Source organism: Grampus griseus (genome assembly GCF_964374135.1).
Source record: "Grampus griseus genome assembly, chromosome: 14".
NCBI lineage: Eukaryota > Metazoa > Chordata > Mammalia > Artiodactyla > Delphinidae > Grampus > Grampus griseus.
The window spans coordinates 83,153,965-83,172,220 of NC_139008.1; the positions used below are offsets into that span (position 1 = coordinate 83,153,965).

General features: G+C 52.5%; 1 protein-coding gene across 1 annotated transcript in view; it reads right to left on the reverse strand.

Annotated features, from left to right (window-relative positions):
• BMP7 (bone morphogenetic protein 7) overlaps positions 1 to 8,804 on the reverse strand; it is an 87,909-nt gene extending 79,105 nt beyond the window's left edge. Inside the window, exon 1 of the mRNA XM_082671012.1 lies at positions 8,263 to 8,804. Within this exon, the coding sequence (XP_082527138.1) occupies positions 8,263 to 8,680 (418 nt within the window). The 5' untranslated portion in view covers positions 8,681 to 8,804. The remainder of the gene's footprint in view (positions 1 to 8,262) is intronic.
• Positions 8,805 to 18,256: the final 9,452 nt, after the last annotated feature.

Here is an 18,256-nt window from a genome sequence, read left to right on the forward strand (position 1 = left end):
TGAACACCCTCCCGCCCGGCCAGTGTGCAGAGCCCCCTGCCAACCCATGATGCAGCCATAACAAAAGAACAACAAAGCTCTGTGGTTTCAAGCTACCGAGATTGTGGGGCTCTTTGTGAACTCTTGATGCTGACTAGACGAAGGATCAAAATAATCAAAATTTAGGACCAGACCTTTAGCTCGCTGACCCCAAACTGTTGAACCATGAGCTGTGAAAGATCAAATTCCATCACATTGAAAATCTTAGGGACAGCAAAATTACATTTGTCTTGCTAATGAATTAAACTTGTAATCTTTGCATTAATTACTAATGATGCATGAGTTAAAATGTGTATTAATGAACATCAGAATTTTGTATTTTTTTATCTTTAGTGCCTCCTACTTAAACTTCTATTTTAGTCTTTGTTTTATAAAGTGCACACCATCCTAAAACAGGAGTAGTTAAACGATCTATTTCTGTTTAGGGTGTGTACTCAAAGGTTTCCTAGCGGGGATGCAAGTTCAAAACACACTTGAAGACGCTGCTGTGGAACATCCTCACCCCTTGCACGCACGCAAGCTGCCAATGTGCGAGTACCTTCTGTGCCATGAGAATTCTGCAAGGCAGTGCTAGAGCGGGACGGGGAGAATGTCTGAGAAAATAGTCAAGAAAAAGTCCTTTATCAAAGGCCAAAACACAAGCCATCGAAACCACAGAAAAACCCTCCTGCCTTTGAGTGAGTTGTTAAATTGCTGGGCAGACGAGCCCCAGGGCCATTCTAGGTAGATGGTCATGCTAACTGCTTGGATTCTTTTTTTTTCTTCAAACTACATGAAGGCAAGAGAGAGGCTGGCATTACAAGACGGTACAGGCCTAACTCCAATGTTTAAAAACATGCAAGTCCGCAATTTTGGAAACAGTGCAAGTTTTTATTCACAGCCAAATTTAATTAAGCCAGACAACAAAAGAGTGAAACTTGAAAGCTACTCTGGGGAGATAAAGATGTGAAAGAATAACACGTGACCTCAAAGATGTGGGAACCTTAATACTCGCTAAGTCAGAGTTTTCTAACGGTACAGAAAGAGCTGAAGAGAATTTATGGGAAACCTTGTGTGAGAAAGCCCACCCCGAGACTCGGGCCCCGGAGGCCTTCACCATCCTCTGGTCTCCAGAGGCTTCTAAAGGCACTGAATCCACTTGGGACTTTGTTATCCCAACCGCAGCTGGGAGAGCGGGGGGCGGGCAGTCTTGCACCTGCTCCCATAAAAAGTGGGGAAGTTGTGCTGGTCTGTTAATGAATGCTTTGGGCTTGTCACTCCCTTGAATCAAGGAAAAGACAATTTGTACTTTGACCACCTTCCAGGAAGGGGTGGGAAGAAATATGTCAGTAATGCGAGTTTCTGAAATTAAAAGTTTTTATTTTGGAATAATTTTCGATTCAGAGAGAAGTTGCAAGGATAGTAGAGAGTTCCTGTACACCCCTCATACGAGTTTTAGGTTCCCTAGTAGGAAAGTTTTTAAATAGCCATAGATGCTTAAAATCAAGAGAAAGTCAGCATTAGACTCTACTTATCCTCAAATGAGTTTGGTGTGCTCAAATGTCACTGATCTCTGAAGAGGAGGAAAATGCATGCGTCGTTGGGGAGCGGGGGATACACATATATACAAAGATATACATCTTTGGGGTCATTTTCTTCATATCTCTAAAACAACATGGGTGGCTTAATCTTGGTACTTTAAGATCAAGTACTTAAAAAGGGAAATTTGGACTATTATACCGAAGTGAATAGTGATCTGGCCACCAAAATACAAACAAGGTTTACCATTTATTGTGCACCTACTTGGTGCCCGACTCTACCCAAGAGAGATATGATTTTGTCTTCATGAGAGTCTGTGGAGGAGCGGATTCTTAACCAGATTTCTAAGACGAAGAAACAAACTCAGAGACGTTAAGTAACTTGCTCAAGGTCACACAGCTAATAGGCAACCATAGTGGAAACAGACACATGGGTTGAAGCTGTGTCTAAAGAGAATCAGTGTGAATGCCATTCTGTTCTCTCTTGCCAAGTCACACCCTCTGCTGTCACCGAGAACTTCCGTTACACGGCAGTGAAGCCCCCCAACCCCCCACTCCATATATCACCCAGAATTAGCTGCAAAGTGTCAGGAAACTTGGCCAGGCAGGCCCAAGCATCAGCGAGGGCTGGAAGCCTTCACCGTGAAGCCCTTTATAGAAAGCCGCAGTTGGCAGCCCCTGCTCCTGCATGGGAACAAATTAACATTGGCATTCCAAACACAGGAAAGGAAGGAAATTGGAAACACAGTTTATACTTGGCCAGCTCTTTGAAATACTGTACCATGCTACCGACATCAATTAATGAAAAGCAGGGTTGTGCTGAGAGGCCCTGGTTTGCAAATGCATTAACACACGTTAAACATGTTTGTACAGGAACCGGATTATAAGCACCCTGGCTCCAAAACAATAAAGCAATTTACCCTAAAACTGGTGCTCTTGGAGTTGTCATTAATTCAATCCACTCCACGCGGATCAGCAAAGGCTTTTCTCGGCTCCCAGCAATGCCTCCCGACACAAATGTTGAAAGGACGGCATCGCACATGCTACTCTGAGTTTCACATAAGTAAGTGTCAAGCCTCATGCACTGCTAATATGCCCCCAAATCATAAACACTCCACTTTGGAGAGCGGGGGAAGCACACAGCGGCAGCCCTGGTATTCATCGGCACTGCCATTTCACATCGGGTTAGAGCAATTTTTCCCCGCAGAAGGTTAACTGGGAAATATCTGTTCCATATTAAGAAATACCAAGTCACATTTTTTGTCAAATATTATTTGTCAAATGCCATTTGCTGCAAAACCCAGATTTCAAGTGCAGCTGAACACACAGCTAATACCGAACGGTTCACATAATAGCTGTGGTTGTACATGGGATCATTTGCAGTGAAAGCACCCCCCTTCCTCTATAAACTGTTTCAGGAATTGGAAAGAAAAGCATCTGAAGCTCTGGAATAAATAAAGTACTGTGCCTTGAGCTGCCCAGTACAAAGGACCCAGCATGCTGGGAGAACAGACGCAAAACAACCAGAAAGGCAACTGCCGCTTCGCTTCACAATTTTGTAAGAATGCTTAAAAGATTTTACATCATGGGGTTGAATCGCAACGTATCTGGCTTGCAAAGACAGAGTCGGCTAGTTTCTTGAAAGACCAGCCTCTTCACGCACTGCACCCACCGGTACAGGCACCTGCGACCACATCCTGGGTCCTGGGTCCAGGCGACAAACAACACTGATGTGGCCGCCCTGCCCCCTCGCCCAGGTGACATCACCCCACGACTCCACATTGATCCGGGATCCATCAAGTTGGAGCACTTTGGGTGTGCAAAGCTAAATGTGTTATCATTTTTACCACAAATTAAGAGTTTCTATGTAAATATTGGTATTTCCTCACCCCACGAAGGCGAGAGGGGGCAAAATGGCACCGGCGCATTTGACTTAAACTAATTAAAAGCAGAGGGTCATGCAATTCAACGTACTGATTTTACCAGTGGGACTTAAATCTTTTATAATAAGTGTACACAGCTGCAGCGCTCTCCCACCGCCACGTTTTACAGGCTAATCCGTGCATTCCTTCTGACAATAACGTGACAGGTCCCACACATCCCTGCCTGTGCCCTAAGCCCGGTGACACTGCCAGAGTGCATTAAAGCAGAGGCCGGCCAAAAAGCAGCCGTGCCGACAGCCCCCAGCTAGGTCTGAAGAGTGATCGCCAAAGAATGAACGTGGCCAGCCACTTGGTGCAAAGGGCTCTCCATTCAAAACAGTCAGCTGGTGAAATGGATGGGCAGGCTGGGGAAGGGTGGGGACTGGGGGAGTGTTAGGACACTCTGATTCTTGCAATGGGCCAAATATGACCTTACCCAATAGGGGAAAAAAAAGATATTAAAGCGATAGGGGTGATCAATCAACTTAGATGAGGCTCTCCCTGGAATGAAGTCATCATCCTCTCCGAGCTCAGTGGACACGTGATATTCGCTCACATCGCAGGCACGCTGCTGGTCAAGGGTTCGCGGGCCAGCTGTGTTTATCCCGGCAGAGGCTTGACAGGCTACGACGCTACGGAAGGCCCCGACCCGAAGCTCGCAGGAGCTGCATCTCAGAAGCTGTTTCCTCTCTCTGTGCGTTCAGAGAAGCCCCCCCTTCGCTTCCCTAGGCCTCCTCCCTTACCCCTTCAAGGGCCGCCCCACAACCAAGTGACAACTCTGGAATAAACACCAAAACTGTTGGCCACGCGAGCTGGCATCCAGGCTTCGGCCTTAACCTGCTCTGATTCCAGAAGGGAAATACAAAGACCCCCCCAAAGTTCAAACCTGGGTCACATATATCCTTGGGGGGAGGGGGGAGAAGATCTTTGATTTATATAAGCAGGAAAATGAGGTTTAAAAGAAGTGATGTTGAAAGGGTTACTAAAAACACAGCTGTTGGTGCACTCCTATAGCGAAGACACTGCAGAAAGAGAGAAAGAAAGAAAGAAAGAAGGAGGGAAGGCTGTGTGACATCTATATTAACCTCTGGCTGCTCACCAGTGAGGGCCGGCACTCCAGTGCTGGAATGTGGGGCAGCCCCTTCCAAATTTTAACACAAGCCAGGTTACAGCTGCGAGCGCCTGCAGCCTGTGCTCCCTCGGCAAGCACTCCCTGAAGGAAATTTTTAAACTGTAACAGAATCTTTTTCTAATACTCTACAGTGGTAGGGCCTGTTCTGAAGGGGCAAAAGGAGAGATCTTAATGCCAAACACTTGTCAACAAAAAGGATCGCCAGATGGTATAAAATAAAAGTAAAACTGAACGGCCTTCTCCCCACTCCTCAACTACATTAACAAAAGCCACTTTTAGACACTGAGCCCAATAAGGATAGGTTTCTAACTTCCCCTCTTTTCAATTTAGCTTCAAAGATTAAACAAATTTGGTTCCTTCAGAACCTGGACCAGAGATAAATGTGGATCGCACACCCCCAGTGCCAGGGGCTTCTTTAGAAGATCCCAAAAGGAGCTGCTGGACTTCTCCAAAGAAAGAAGCGGGGGGAGGGCAACTATCTTGGGGATTCAGTCTGCAGAACTCACATTGCCTGGGGACAGTTTAAGAGAGGGTAGCCTGTTTTGAATTCCAAACTTAAGTCTGCACAGAGGAGTTGGGGGCTTGTTAATCCAAACCAGTTTACAAATCTGGCCATTGAACTTAAGAGGCCCAACCTGGGAAGATGTAAGTCTCCCTCCGGCAGCTCAGCTAGCATTACAGGGGCTTTATTGTACAGGCTGGTCTTTGTCACAAGGTGCGGTCTGAGGTCCTCATTCTCAGCACCTGGTTTTGTCATAAATTCTCCTCTAGTTCCCTCTCTAGTTTAGATCCCACTCAGCCTGGCAAAAAGCTTGAATTCTGAGGAGAACGACTTAGAGGAACAAAAACCAGTTTGGCTGCAGACGGAAGAATAAACGCACCAGCTCTGCAAAAGCCTTCAGACTTCAGGCCGAAGTCCCCCAGAGCACTGCAGGACAGCAGCGGTATGCAATGAGGGAGTAGGGGGTGGTGGAAGGAGGAGGGGGCTTTGAGGGGAGGAGAGGGTGGTGGAGAAAGTCAGTCTCCCTTCAAGGTCTCCCCCAGGTCCCCTGCAAGGTAACAAGTAATAGCTGCATATGAACAAACGACGTTTTTCTCACTCTTAGTAAAAGTGTGAGACTAAACGCATCTTTAGAAAACTTTGTATGTTACAGGTCAGTATGATCTGCAATCCAAGGAAAAATCGTGTGCTTTTTCTCAGCTTCCAAGCAGGTCTCCTACACGCCCCCTCCAACCCCACTGCTACCCCCCGGCCCCTCCTGCGGCAAAATCCCAGAACCCCACAAAATGGAAGGGACAGGCGGTTTATTCCCATGCTGCTGCCGAGCAGAAATTAAAGGGCAACCTTAGAAACATCTACAGGAAGAGTCTTGCCCAACTGCGGTCCAGGTCTTCACCCAACTAATTACCGAGAAAGTTTTAGGGACTGAGAAAGAAAGCAAACAAGGTCAGTGCTCTCTGTTAAAAGCCACTCTGCCATCTAATTTGGAGTGATGCTCCAGAAAGCAAGACCTGAGAAAGTCAGGACTGTCCCACAAAGCCCAAAGCCAGCCTGACTGATTAAGAGGCTCAGACAAGCCGGTCTTTGTCTTTTCAAGATGAAAGAAATGGGACTAACGGGTTGAAAGGTGTGTGTACAGCCAGAGGAGGAAAACCACCCAGCTGTGGTCTTCCCAAACAAGTCCCAGCTTGCTCCCCCCTACCAAGGGGCAGCAAACAGCCCTGCCCCAAGTTTCCCAGAGGTGCCCAGTTGGCAACCTGGTCCTTTTCGGGCATGGGAGGAGCCCGTGTCTGGCCACGCGGTTGGTCCATAAGCAGCGGGGTGCTTTCTGCACTGCGTTTGCAGAGCCCTCCACAGAAGCCAGGGCTTACAAATACCTTTTTAATGACCTCAGCCAGGCTCTGAAGGCCGCCACTGGGACCTGCTGGCATTCACTGGGAGTCACAGGTATCCGACAGAACAGAAGATACCATAAATCCCCAGCCAGAGAAAGGGCCTGGTTAACCCCTGGCTTCAGGATGGAGACACAGCTCTGCTTTAATTAATTTATTTATATGTACGTATTTGGGATTTTTCTTTAGCTTCTAGTATAGGTCACAAATACACATGGAAAAAAAAATCATACACAAAACTGCAGACAATGAAAAATCAGGCCCCAGCTCCCAAATCCCTAAGGCCCCAGCCCCGGTTCTGCCCTGCCCCCATAAAATCTATTTCCAATCCATGGCGTCTTCCTGCAGTGGGAAAGCATGATATACAAGCACGTATGTAACCTCACTGATCTGCACCTTGCTTTTTTCCACCCCATACATCTTGGAGATTGTTCTAAATCAGGACATATGGAGCTGTCTCATTCTAACAGGCTGCCTAGTATAATTTAAACTTTCTTGAAGTCATTTTGGCATCTAAACCTCCCACCCCTTGCTCGCTGAAACTCGTTTCACTATTTGATTTTGGGCTATTATTAAGGACAGACAATGGCGTCCCGGGAACTCCAGGGACCTTATCTGGCGCGGGAAGCATTAAGGTTGATCCGCGCTTCCCGGCGCCCTCCATCCACGCCCCAGGTGCCCCGCGGGGGGCTTCAGGATCATTATTTCCCTGTTGACACAGCGCCGGTGGGCGTGAGTTTGCTGTCTTGACTTCGTTCGCATTTTCGCAGCAAGTGACACTTGTAGAATGAAAGCGGCTCGGGAAACAGCGCTATCGGGGCGTGTTATCTCAGAAACCAAATATTTGATCATGAGCTCTATAGCGCGCAGTCGGGGGTTAGTCTGAGCAAGTCTGGTGAATGTGCACAGATGGAGCGAGGGCACCACCCCCGCCGCAGCGCCAGCCTCCGATCCCCGGGGCCGTCGCGGCTCCAGTCGGAAGCCGGGTCCCCTAGCCTCCCCCGGCGGCGTCTGCTGGGAGATCCCTCGCCACCCAATAGCCAGAAGCCGTGGTTTGCGCGCCACACGTGATAAACGCTGAAAATGGATTCTGCCAGTCCGGGACCTATCATTAAATATTTAAAATAGAAAGGTCGCAATGGCAACGTTTTTTCCCCCAGCTCCAGCCAGGAGAGCTGAGCGCGAGAGGGGCGCCCAGCGGTCAGGAAAGGGGCCCCGAGGCGCTCGGGGCGCGCAGCACGCTACGGCGGGCGCACCGCGAGGGGACAGGTAGGGCTTGCCAGGGCGGGGAAGGGAGCGCAACGCCCGCGATGCCAGGGCCAGGCAGGGCAGAGAGGGGCTCAGAAAGGGCGGGAAGTCAGCTTCGCGGAGCAGGGCCCTTTAAATCCAGGTAGCGCGGGCCCAGCCGTACAGGCACAGCTCACATGACCGAGCCCCGCGCTTTGAACTGAGCCGCGGCCCGCCCGGCGCCTCCCGCCCCAGAGGTGCAGTCGCCGACTAAACCCAGAGCAGGCTTCAGACCGGTCCTTACTTCCCCCGCACTCCCACAGGCCAGATGAGCCCGGCTCGCCCTACCTGGGGCGCGCGCAGCTTGGGGTCCACTAAGGCAGGGGGGTGGGAGACCCTCGGCCAGGCACTGCCGTTTTGAAAACTACCGGGAGTGGAAAGATGGGCGGGCTGGATGCAAGACGCGGCGCCCTCCCTGTCCCAAAGCGACTCCTGGCCGAGACGCGCACCCCTCCCTCCCGCCTTCACTCACCGAGGTTGACGAAGCTCATGACCATGTCGGCGTCGGTGAGAAAGTGGCTGTCTTGCAGGCTGGCCAGAGGGGGGCCTTGGGTACTGAAGACGGCCTTGTAGGGGTAGGAGAAGCCCTGGCCGTCGGGCCCGCCGCCCTCCTCCACCGCCATGGCATTGTACAGGTCCAGCATGAACATGGGCGCCGAGTTGTGCTTGCCCTGGAGGTGGGGACGCGGGCGATGGGGCAAGCCCAAGATGGAGAGGATCTCGCGCTGCATCTCCCGCCGCTCCTGGCTGCGGAGGCGCCGGTGGATGAAGCTTGAGTGCACCTCGTTGTCCAGGCTGAAGTCGGCCAGGGCGGAGCGCAGTAGGAACAGGGGCGCCCAGAGCGCCACGAAGCTGTGGGGCGCCGCGACGCGCAGCGAGCGCACGTGCATCGCGCCGGCTCTACGCGCGACCCGGGCTCCGGGCACCCGGCACCGGGGCCCGAGCCGCCCCAGGTGACGGAGCGGGGCAGGCGGCCGTCCACGCCGCTCGGTCACTTGCTGTAGACGGGCCCCTCTGCGCCCGCGCCGGACATGGCCCCTCCCCGGCCGGCTGCGCTCTGCCCGGACCCCCGCCCCCGGCTCGGCGCTGGTCCCGGGGCCCCTCGCCCCGCACTCGCCCGGGCGCACCGTGGGGCTCGGAAACCGGCTTGAGCGAGCGAGAGCGCGAGCAAAGAGGCGGGCGCGGGTGGGAGGAGCAGCCAGCAAACCTAGGAGCCGGGAGAGCGAGCGCCGGGGTGGCAGCGAGGCGGCGGGCGAGCGGGCGCTCCTTCCTCCGGCTCTTCTCGCGCTCTTGCTCTTGGGCGGCGGGGACCCACCCTCTTCCGAACTCCGGCGCCCAGAAGAGGGGCCCCAGGTCGCTCTCCCAGCCCTGCGCGCCCTTGATCGCACGAGAGGCCGCCTCGGGAGCCCCAGAGTGGTGCGCGCTGGGGCCTGGGAGGGGGAGGGGGAGGAGGAGGACGGGCTTCCGAGGGCCCCTCCCGCGTCGGCGGCCTCCCACCTGCCCTCGGCCCCGCCCTCCCCCCAGCGGCGCCCAATGGGTTCATTCATTCCTTCTAGTGCGCTCTGCAAATATTTACCCAGTGCCCACAGGGTGCCCAGCGCCGGGCCGGGCGCCGCGGGGATGCGGAGAGAGGAATCCGAGCCGGCCCTGCTTTCTCCGCACTCGTAGTCCGGACAGGGAAGGAGGCCTGAGCGGCACCCATGGGATTTGCGCTGCGGTAGAGCAAGCTGGGGGAGCGTGGAGGAAGCGCGGCGATACGAGAAGGCTTCCTGGCGGAGGTGGCACCCGAGCCCCTCTCGCCTTTTGCCCCCCCTTCCCCGCCTTACTCCAGACACGCGGATCCCTCCCCGAACTTGTTGCCAGCTTGTTCTTGCACTTGCCAGCCCTTCTGCCTGGAACTCTCTCCCCTCCCAGTCTCCCTCCCCACCCCTGCCATCTGGCCAAGCCTCCACCTCCAGGTGCCACTCAGGTGCCACTTCCTCCCAGACCGTCGGAGATAAGGTCCCTTCCCCTCGTCACCCCCGCGCACACCTGTTCTATTTTCCTTAACTCCTCCTCCCACCGTCTGGCATTACTGAGTTATTCGTACCTTCTTTATTGTCTTGCCTTCCCACTAGAAACAGAGCTCCCTGGGGGCCGAGGTGGGACTCTCTCAGATGTCCTTGAGCCCAGGGCCTGGTAGCCACTGTGGCTGCACAGTCGTTATTTGTTGGATGACTGAAATTGTGTGAGCTGGAGAATTCCTCCCCACCTCCCTCCTTGGGGGCCCAACCATTCCTCAGCCTGAGACCAGATATCCCGGCCCGGCACTGCCTCTTTTTTTAAAAAATACTTATTTATTTATTAATTTATCTATTTAATTTGGTTGCGCCGGGTCTTAGTTGCAGCATGCAGGATCTTTAGCTGTGGCGTGCGGACTTCTTAGTTGCGGCATGCGAACTCTTAGTTGCAGCATGTGGACTCTCAGTTGCGGTATGCACGCGGATGTGGAATCTAGTTCTCCGATCAGGGATCAAACCCGGGCCCCCTGCATTGGGAGCGTGGAGTCTTACCCACTGGACCACCACGGAACTCCCTCGGTCACTGTCTGACCTTCTCCACCAGCCCCTGCCTGGCCACACCTGAGAAGCGCACAGCTGGCCTTGCATCCAGTTCACCTCTGAGTGTCTGTGCCTGAGACCTCACCAGATGCTCCTGGCCTCCTTTCCTCCGTCCCCTCATTCATTCATCCCACGAATGACACTGAGCTGCCCACTTGGGGCCCAGCTCACACCGGGCATGGCACACAGGTGCCCCAGCCAACCCAGAACCCGCTGTGGGACCTTGAGTAAACTACTGCTCTTCAGAGCCTCAGTTTCATTGTAAAACTGGGAGCAAAATAACACTTGACTCAGAGTGGCAGTGAGTACCGTGATCAAGTTCAATCTTGCCTCCGCCCTTTCCCGCCCCAAGGAGGCAAACCCACAAACCAGTGGTTGCCCGATGATGGGCTAGATGAAGGGTGACCAGAGGGACTCTGGGATGAAAGGTGAAGGGCTGAGTTTGGGGACAGGGGTGTCCTTTAGGGGGAAGGATCTGGCTAAGCCTCACTTGGGGGAGGCAGAAGCTCCAGGGCTGGTAAAGAGGAACCTGATCTTCTGGAGTTTTCTGCAGCATAGGTGGTTCTGCCATGCAGCCTTTTGGGGGCTTCTGGACAAGATGGCAGCCTGAGGGTCCACATGGGTGGAGACAGGAGAGGCCAGAGGCCAGGTGAGGAGAAGAGAGATGCAAGGCTGTGGGTCCTAGCCATTTCAATCACATCCCGGCCCTGTTACACAGGCTCCAGGTTGTGAGGTGGAGCGGGTCCTGGGCCCCCGGCCCAGGGCTGGGCCTCTGCCCACCTGTCAATCAAGGCACTGTGAAAGCCCCCTCCACCTGCCTTCTTCCACTGCCGCCTTCCTTCAACAAAGGTTTGTTGAGCACTTCCTGGGCGTCACGCAGGGTGGGCTCCACGGGCGTGTGACCCGGTAGGTGCCCAGGCCCCCACGCTCACACCTGGCTTAATGCTCTGCTATGGCCACATTGCAGCTCTTCGTGATCTACGAATAAAGGGTCCCCGCTTTCATTTTGCACTGGGCCCTGCAAATTATGTGGCCCATCCCAGTGCCAGCACAGTGCTGGGCTGGAGGGGACAGGAGAGAGTGAGCTCACCCAGTGGCCTCCACCACGAAGCTGGCTTTCAGGCCAGGGGAGACAAAGCGGGAAGCTGATACATGGTTTAGGGGTGGGAGGGGAGGCTATGCTCGGCCATTGGTTCTCTCAGGCAGGATGCAGTGCGCTCACCTGCTGGAGCCAGGCCAAGCGGGGCACACAGGAGGGTCGAGGGGGAGAGCCCCGGGTGGGCACTGTGGAGAGTGAGAACCAACACAGGGACCTGCTGAGGCAGTCAGAGGGGCACTGGCTGGTCCAGTGTCCACCAGAGCATATGCAACCCAGATCATGTCAGCCTGTGATAGAGTGAAGGAGTGAATAAACAGGGAGAGGTGGAGGGAGGTGGGAAGGGGATCTCCTGGAGGAGATGCCATTGACCTGAGTCCTGGAAGGATGAGAAAGACACGGCTTTGCCAGGGAGAGGCATCCCAGGCAGGGAGAGCAGCAAGTGCAACACAGGCCCTGCAGAGCGAGGAACGGCCACCAGGCTCTGTCTCCCCAGAGCTCCCTGTGCCCCCGGGGTTGGCCTTCCAGGGGCAAAGCCACTGCAACTGCTATGCCACCTCCAATGCCAGCTTGGATGAAGTAGGTTACTTTCGTCCAGTCTGAAATACTACTCCTCTGCAGCAGCCTTCTCTGCTTTTTAATCCACTGTCAAATCTCTTGGGGGGGATTTTAACAAGCAAGTGAGGCTGGGGGTGGAGGCCGCAGGTATTGGTGCTACCAGTCTACAACGAAAACAACTGATTGGCTGGCGTCTGCGCTGTTCGCCCTCGGTCAGGGGAAGGCCTTCTGTGCCTCTCACCCGAGCCTGGCACACAGCAGGCGCTCAGGAAGTACCTGTTGAGTGAAGAGCAGGAAGCACAGCCAATACCTGAAGAGCACAGGGGACTGAGGGCTGACTGCGCAGGCACCAGGCTAAGGCATCTTGTGAGCCCTCACCCCACCCCCTTGCTCTGCTATGCCATCTTTTCCCCTGCGAGAGGGAGACGATACGCTTTCCATATCTGAGACCCGGAAGAGACCAGGTTCCCTCTGAACTCCCACCACCCCCTATTTAACCTGATTTTTCCTGTGATTCACACCGGGGGTTGGGGGGCTCTTTATTTTCCCTGCTTCCTCCCTTAAAGGAGTCCCCCAGGCTGCACCAGGCCCCCACTGAATGCTTGCTTGATCGCTGAATGAATGAATGCACTCATGCAAACAAGAATATCTGCCTGGAAGCACATCAGATGCTGGTTTGGGAGCGGAGGCCACCAGCAAAGCCTTCGAGATTGTTTAGAGAAAGTCTTGGGTGGGAGCTGGCAGCCTGGGTTCACACGTCAGCCCTGCCACTTGCAGCCATGTACCAGGGGTTTAACCTCTCTGTGCCTCAGTTCCCCCATCTGTATAATGGGGGGACAAATAGCACCTGTTTCCTAGGGTTGCTGGGAGGATTCAGAAGTTAATTCAACTCATGTAAAGGACTTCGCAAGGTGCCTGGGGCACAGAGAAAGCATTTGATAGATGTTAGTTACCATCTGGATGAAAAGGAAAATATGTTAACAGGAAAGCCTCCTAAGCTTAAAAATAACAATGCAACTTTTCATGATGGTCTGTTTTTTGGCCAAACAGAGGAAAGCAAATGTATCCTGACTAGGAGAGATCCAGGGCAGGGGCAAGAGCGTGAGAGCAGGAGAGAGCAGGGCAGAGAGGGAGAAGGGATCAGAGATGAAAGGGGGATCCCCGCATTCTGATCCGTCTCATTGTCCCCCAGCTCCCCCCTCCTCCTGCCCCATGCCATCCGGGGCCCAGGAACTTCCCTGGGGCCTATCTCATTTCCCCAGCAGACAGCCCCCAGCCACCCGACCCCAGCTGTGGTTCCCCAAGCCGGGGCACCCAGCACTGGACTCCTGGGCGGTAACCCGATCTCCCCAATCTGCTCCACCCCAGGGCCAGCTTCTCCCAGATGAAAGATGGCCTGGAAACGTGAGGGGTGTTATTGTGTCTGGCCAGCCCCGGCCGAGTGTCCACAGCCCTCACTCGCTGGCCTCCCAGCACTGGGTAAGCAGTTTTCATTTCATACATCATCAGTCACATCTTGCTGAAGCGATTTTGACCAAGTCAGCATATGTCTCCAAAGCAATAAAAAGAAGAAAAGAATTCTGCTGACACGCACATTCAGCGGGAGATAGGGACCTCATCTTCATGGGCAGAACTCTTATACCATCTGCCCTGGAGGAAGCGCAGCAGGCCTGAGGGCTCCCTGGGGGCGCCCTACACAGCCAAGGGAGCCTGAGGGCTGCTCCCTCTGTCCACCCACCTGGCCAAGGCCTGACGACCTCGGCCTCAGACCCCAGTAGGGAAGAGGGGCCGAGAGCCTTCTCACGCACAGGCTTTAAAATCCTTGTGTGCAAAGAGATCTACCCTAGAGAGGAAATGATTTTAGCACACCTATAATTCAATGTTGCTTTCCGTGCAAATCCCTCATTGCACTGGAGATAAACTCATGCTCGCTCATGCTGGGACTTACTCTGCACAATTTTTTAAACAGAGGAGTAAGATACTAAACAGTTTTTATCAGTCTTAAATACACGTGGCAGTAGCCACCGCTCCAAATGGAAAACACAGGCAACAAAGACACACACACACACACACACACACACACACACACACACACACACACACACACACACACACACACACACACACACCTCCAGAGAAAGCTGATGCCCAAGGAGGGATTTCAGGGTCTCCCAAACAGCTAGTGGGAAGCTGCGGTTTTGTTTATTACCAGCATGGCTGTTAGTTCTTCCGATTGGAGGAAACCTGATTTGGTTTTGAGAACTTAACGATTCTCAATTCGGCTTTAGAGGGAGCCCTTTCCTCCCTCCCAGACATGAATAAGAGCTGCTGACAAGTCCAGGGCTTTCCCTTCTGCCAGGCACCTGCTAAGCCCAGTGCTGCCTTAGCTCATGTCACCCTCCGGCACAGAGGGCCCCATTCGGCTTCTCAGACCGCAGGAAGGAGATCGAGGCTCCGAGAGCGCCTTGCCCAAAGTCACACGGCTCATCTACGACGGAACCCTTATGCAAAGCCACATCCGTCTACACAGCCCAGACTCCTCACCGTCTGGTGGTTTCGTGATCTTTTCCCCCCTGCTTGATCCTAAAGCCACACTTCTCCATCCGGACTGTACACACACCCCTGGGAGCTGTCAAAATGCAGATTCCCACATGGCCAGTCCCAGTGGTGCCTGAGATTCTGCACTTTGACCCAGTCCCCAGGGGGGACCGATGCTGCTGGTCTGAGGATTCTACACTGAGGGGCAAGGCTGTACATGTCTGAAGTTACAGCTAACTTTCCTCTAAAGGGGACCATAAGCACAGACATACTGACAGGTGGCGAGGGACCCGGGGCCCCGATACAACAGGGGAGGGGTAGGGACCAAGGTGAACTGGAAACCACAGTACCATGGGTGATGCCATCCAGGAATTGGATCCCAATGTTACCAGATAGTCCTAATTCTCAAGAGAAGCTGGAAATCTGGGTTTGTATGTGAAAACTCTCAATGTGCATTTGTTGGCAACTAATTCCACTTGTTTTTGAACTGTTAGACCAAAGAAAACCCATCTACCAGTCTGATTCAGGAACCCAGTTTGCTTCTGGCCTTATAACGGGCTCTGCTGGATTTGAAGGGCTAACCCAGCCTTCCCCTTGCCCCAAGCCAAAGGACCACCGAGGCTGGGGCATCTCTAAGCAGCTCCATTTAACTCACTGTTCCAGGAACACTGAGTGAGAGGCGGAAAGGACAGAACCTGCCACTCCCTCGCCTCCAGGCAAAGTCAGACCCTCACCCTCTTCAGAGTCGCTTCCCCCTGGCACTCCCGCTCTAACTGATTTTTGGATAAACTCACCCTCCCGCCCAGGTCAGAAAATTCACCCAGAAACATCAAAACTCAGAATTCTTTCTTTAGGAGCAAGAGTGTTGGTCATTGTTGCTTCCAAGCACCTCCCTCCTACCAGCTACATCTGAACCCTTTTTTAAAAATTTTTTTATTTATTTTTGTCTGTGTTGGGTCTTTTTTGCTGCGCATGGGCTTTCTCTAGTTGCAGCGAGCGAGGGCTACTCTTTATTGTGGTGCGCGGGCTTCTCATTGCGGTGGCTTCTCTTGTTGTGGAGCACAGGCTCTAGACGCGCGGGCATCAGTAGTTGTGGTGCGTGGGCTCAGTAGTTGTGGCTCACGGGCTCTAGAGCGCAGCCTCAGTAGTTGTGACGCACGGGCTTCGTTGCTCCGTGGCATGTGGGATCTTCCTGGACCAGGGCTCGAACCCGTGTCCCCTGCACTGGCAGGCGGATTCTTAACCACTGCGCCACCAGGGAAGTCCCTGAACCTTTTCTTATATTTGGGAATTCCCCATCTTGGGAAGCAGCCCCTGCCCCCCCATCCCCAAATAGGAGCTGAACACCCTGACATGCACTGTCCCAGCTTGCTTTGCAGACAGAGCATTGGCATGTGACCAAGTCTCAGCCAGTCAGAGGCACCCACCCCAGAAGCTATTATCCTGCAGAGCATTTGGGGGGCATCTTCCCAGCTGCAGAGCCCCCAAGCCTGGTTCCCTGGCCTTTCTGGGCCTCCTGTAAGCCTCTCATGATCCTTTGTTGAGCACTTTTTCTGCACCAGTTAGCCCCAGATGGTTTCTGTTGCCCACAGCTATGAACCCTGCAGAATACAGCATCAGGGAGCTGGGAGGGGCCGTGGAAATCATGCTGATCTAAAGCTTACAGACCTTCTCTTTTTTTCAGCAGCTGAAACTTTTGGTCAAGAAGCTTTTCACAGATGCTCAACACAGAAAACAGAAACAGAGCTTCTCTGGTTCAATAGAGCAAGAAAGGCGTCTAGGGTTGCTATACTTAGCAAATAAAAATATAGGATGCCCAGTTAAATTTGAATTTTAGATAAACAAGGAATAATTTTTAGTTTAAGTATGTCCTATGTGTTATTTGGGACGTACTTATGCTGGAAGTTTATTTCTTTGTTTATTGAAAAAGACGTTTGATAGTTTAAGCCGCTGTATACTGAGTTTCCAGTAAGTTACAACCAAAGTCCTCCCGGTGTGGGGTTCATTTCCTTCATCCTGAAGATAGAGAAATTGAGATCCAGAAGAAAACTGTGGGGCTGAAAACCCTATAGCAAGTCAGGGCAGAGCTGGGATTCGAACTGGGGCCCCTGGCCTTCAGGGTCCTGGGAGCTCTTCACTGCCCCGCACCATGCTTCTCTCCGTCCCTGTTTCTTCTTCCTTCTCTTCCCTCCCTCACTCTGTTTCTGACCCCCCTTTTTTGTTTTTTAATTATTCTGTCTTCTACTTTGGGTTTTATCTTTATTATCTCCCCTACCAGGCACAGCCTCACTCTAAATAGGTTAGTCCTGACTCATGTAAAAAGATAATTTGGGAAGATTAACAGATTTCAGCTCATCTATCACACAGTGAGACTAATGAGAGTAACATTAATGACACAGCTAACACTAACGAGAGTTACATTAATGACACAGCTAACACTAACGAGAGTTACATTAATGACATTAATTGAGCACATTACAGATTATCTCTTTTTTCTGGCCACGCCGCACTTCGTGCTGGATCTTAGTTCCCCGACCAGTGAATGAACCCACGCCCCCTGCCATGGAGCACCAGTCTTAACCGCTGGACCGCCAGGGAATTCCTATTACAGGTTATCTTGAATCTTCGAATGGCCCTGAAATTAGATGCGTGTCTCCCATTTCACAGATGAAGATGCGGAGGCACCGACATCAAAGACCTTGGCCAAGACCACATGGCTAGTGAAGGCCAAAGCCAGCATTCAAATCCCGGGCAGCCTGATTCTGACGCCCTTATTTCTTCCAGCCATACCTCTCCATAGAGCCAGCCCACTACTTTTATTTCCATAGCTCACACAATGACTGACCGCTGAGTAAGGTTGCCAGATTTAGCAAATAAAAATATAGGTCGCCCAGTTAGATTTGAATTTCAGATACACATGATTAATTTTAAAATATAAATATGTCCCAAACTCTGTGGGACATACTTATACGAAAACTTAGTCATTGAGTATCTGAAATTCAAATATAACTGGACATTTCGTATTTTATGTCTGTCAATTCTACACTAAGGGGCTCTTCTGGGTAAAGCAAGAAGCATCAGTTGTGTCCTAGGTTCTGCCTTGTAGTAAAATGCCCACCTCAGGGCCTTTGCACTTGCTGCACCATCTGCCTGGAAGGCTCATCTGCCAATATCCCCACGGCTCCCTCCTTCACCTCCTTCAAGTCTCTGCTCAAAGGACTTCCCTGGTGGCGCAGTGGTTAAGAATCCGCCTGCCAATGCAGGGGACACAGGTTCGAGTCCTCGTCTGGGAGGATCCCACATGCCACAGAGCAGCTGAGCCAGTGCACCACAACTACTGAGCCCACGTGCTGCAACTACTGAAGCCCATAGGCCTAGAACCCATGCTCTGCAACAAAGAGAAGCCACCGCAATGAGAAGCCCGCGCACCGCAACGAAGAGTAGCTCCCACTCGCCGCAACCAGAGAAAACCCGCACGCAGCGGCAAAGACCCAACGCAGACCAAAAAATAAATTAATTTAATTTAATTTAAATAAAATTACAGAAATGGAAAAAATATTTTTAAGAAGTCTCTGCTCAAATGTCATTGAAGCCTTCCCCGCCCACCCTACCAGAATCAATCTCTCCCCACTCCTGCCTTCCTTTCCTCCTCTCAATGCTTCTTCTCTATAACA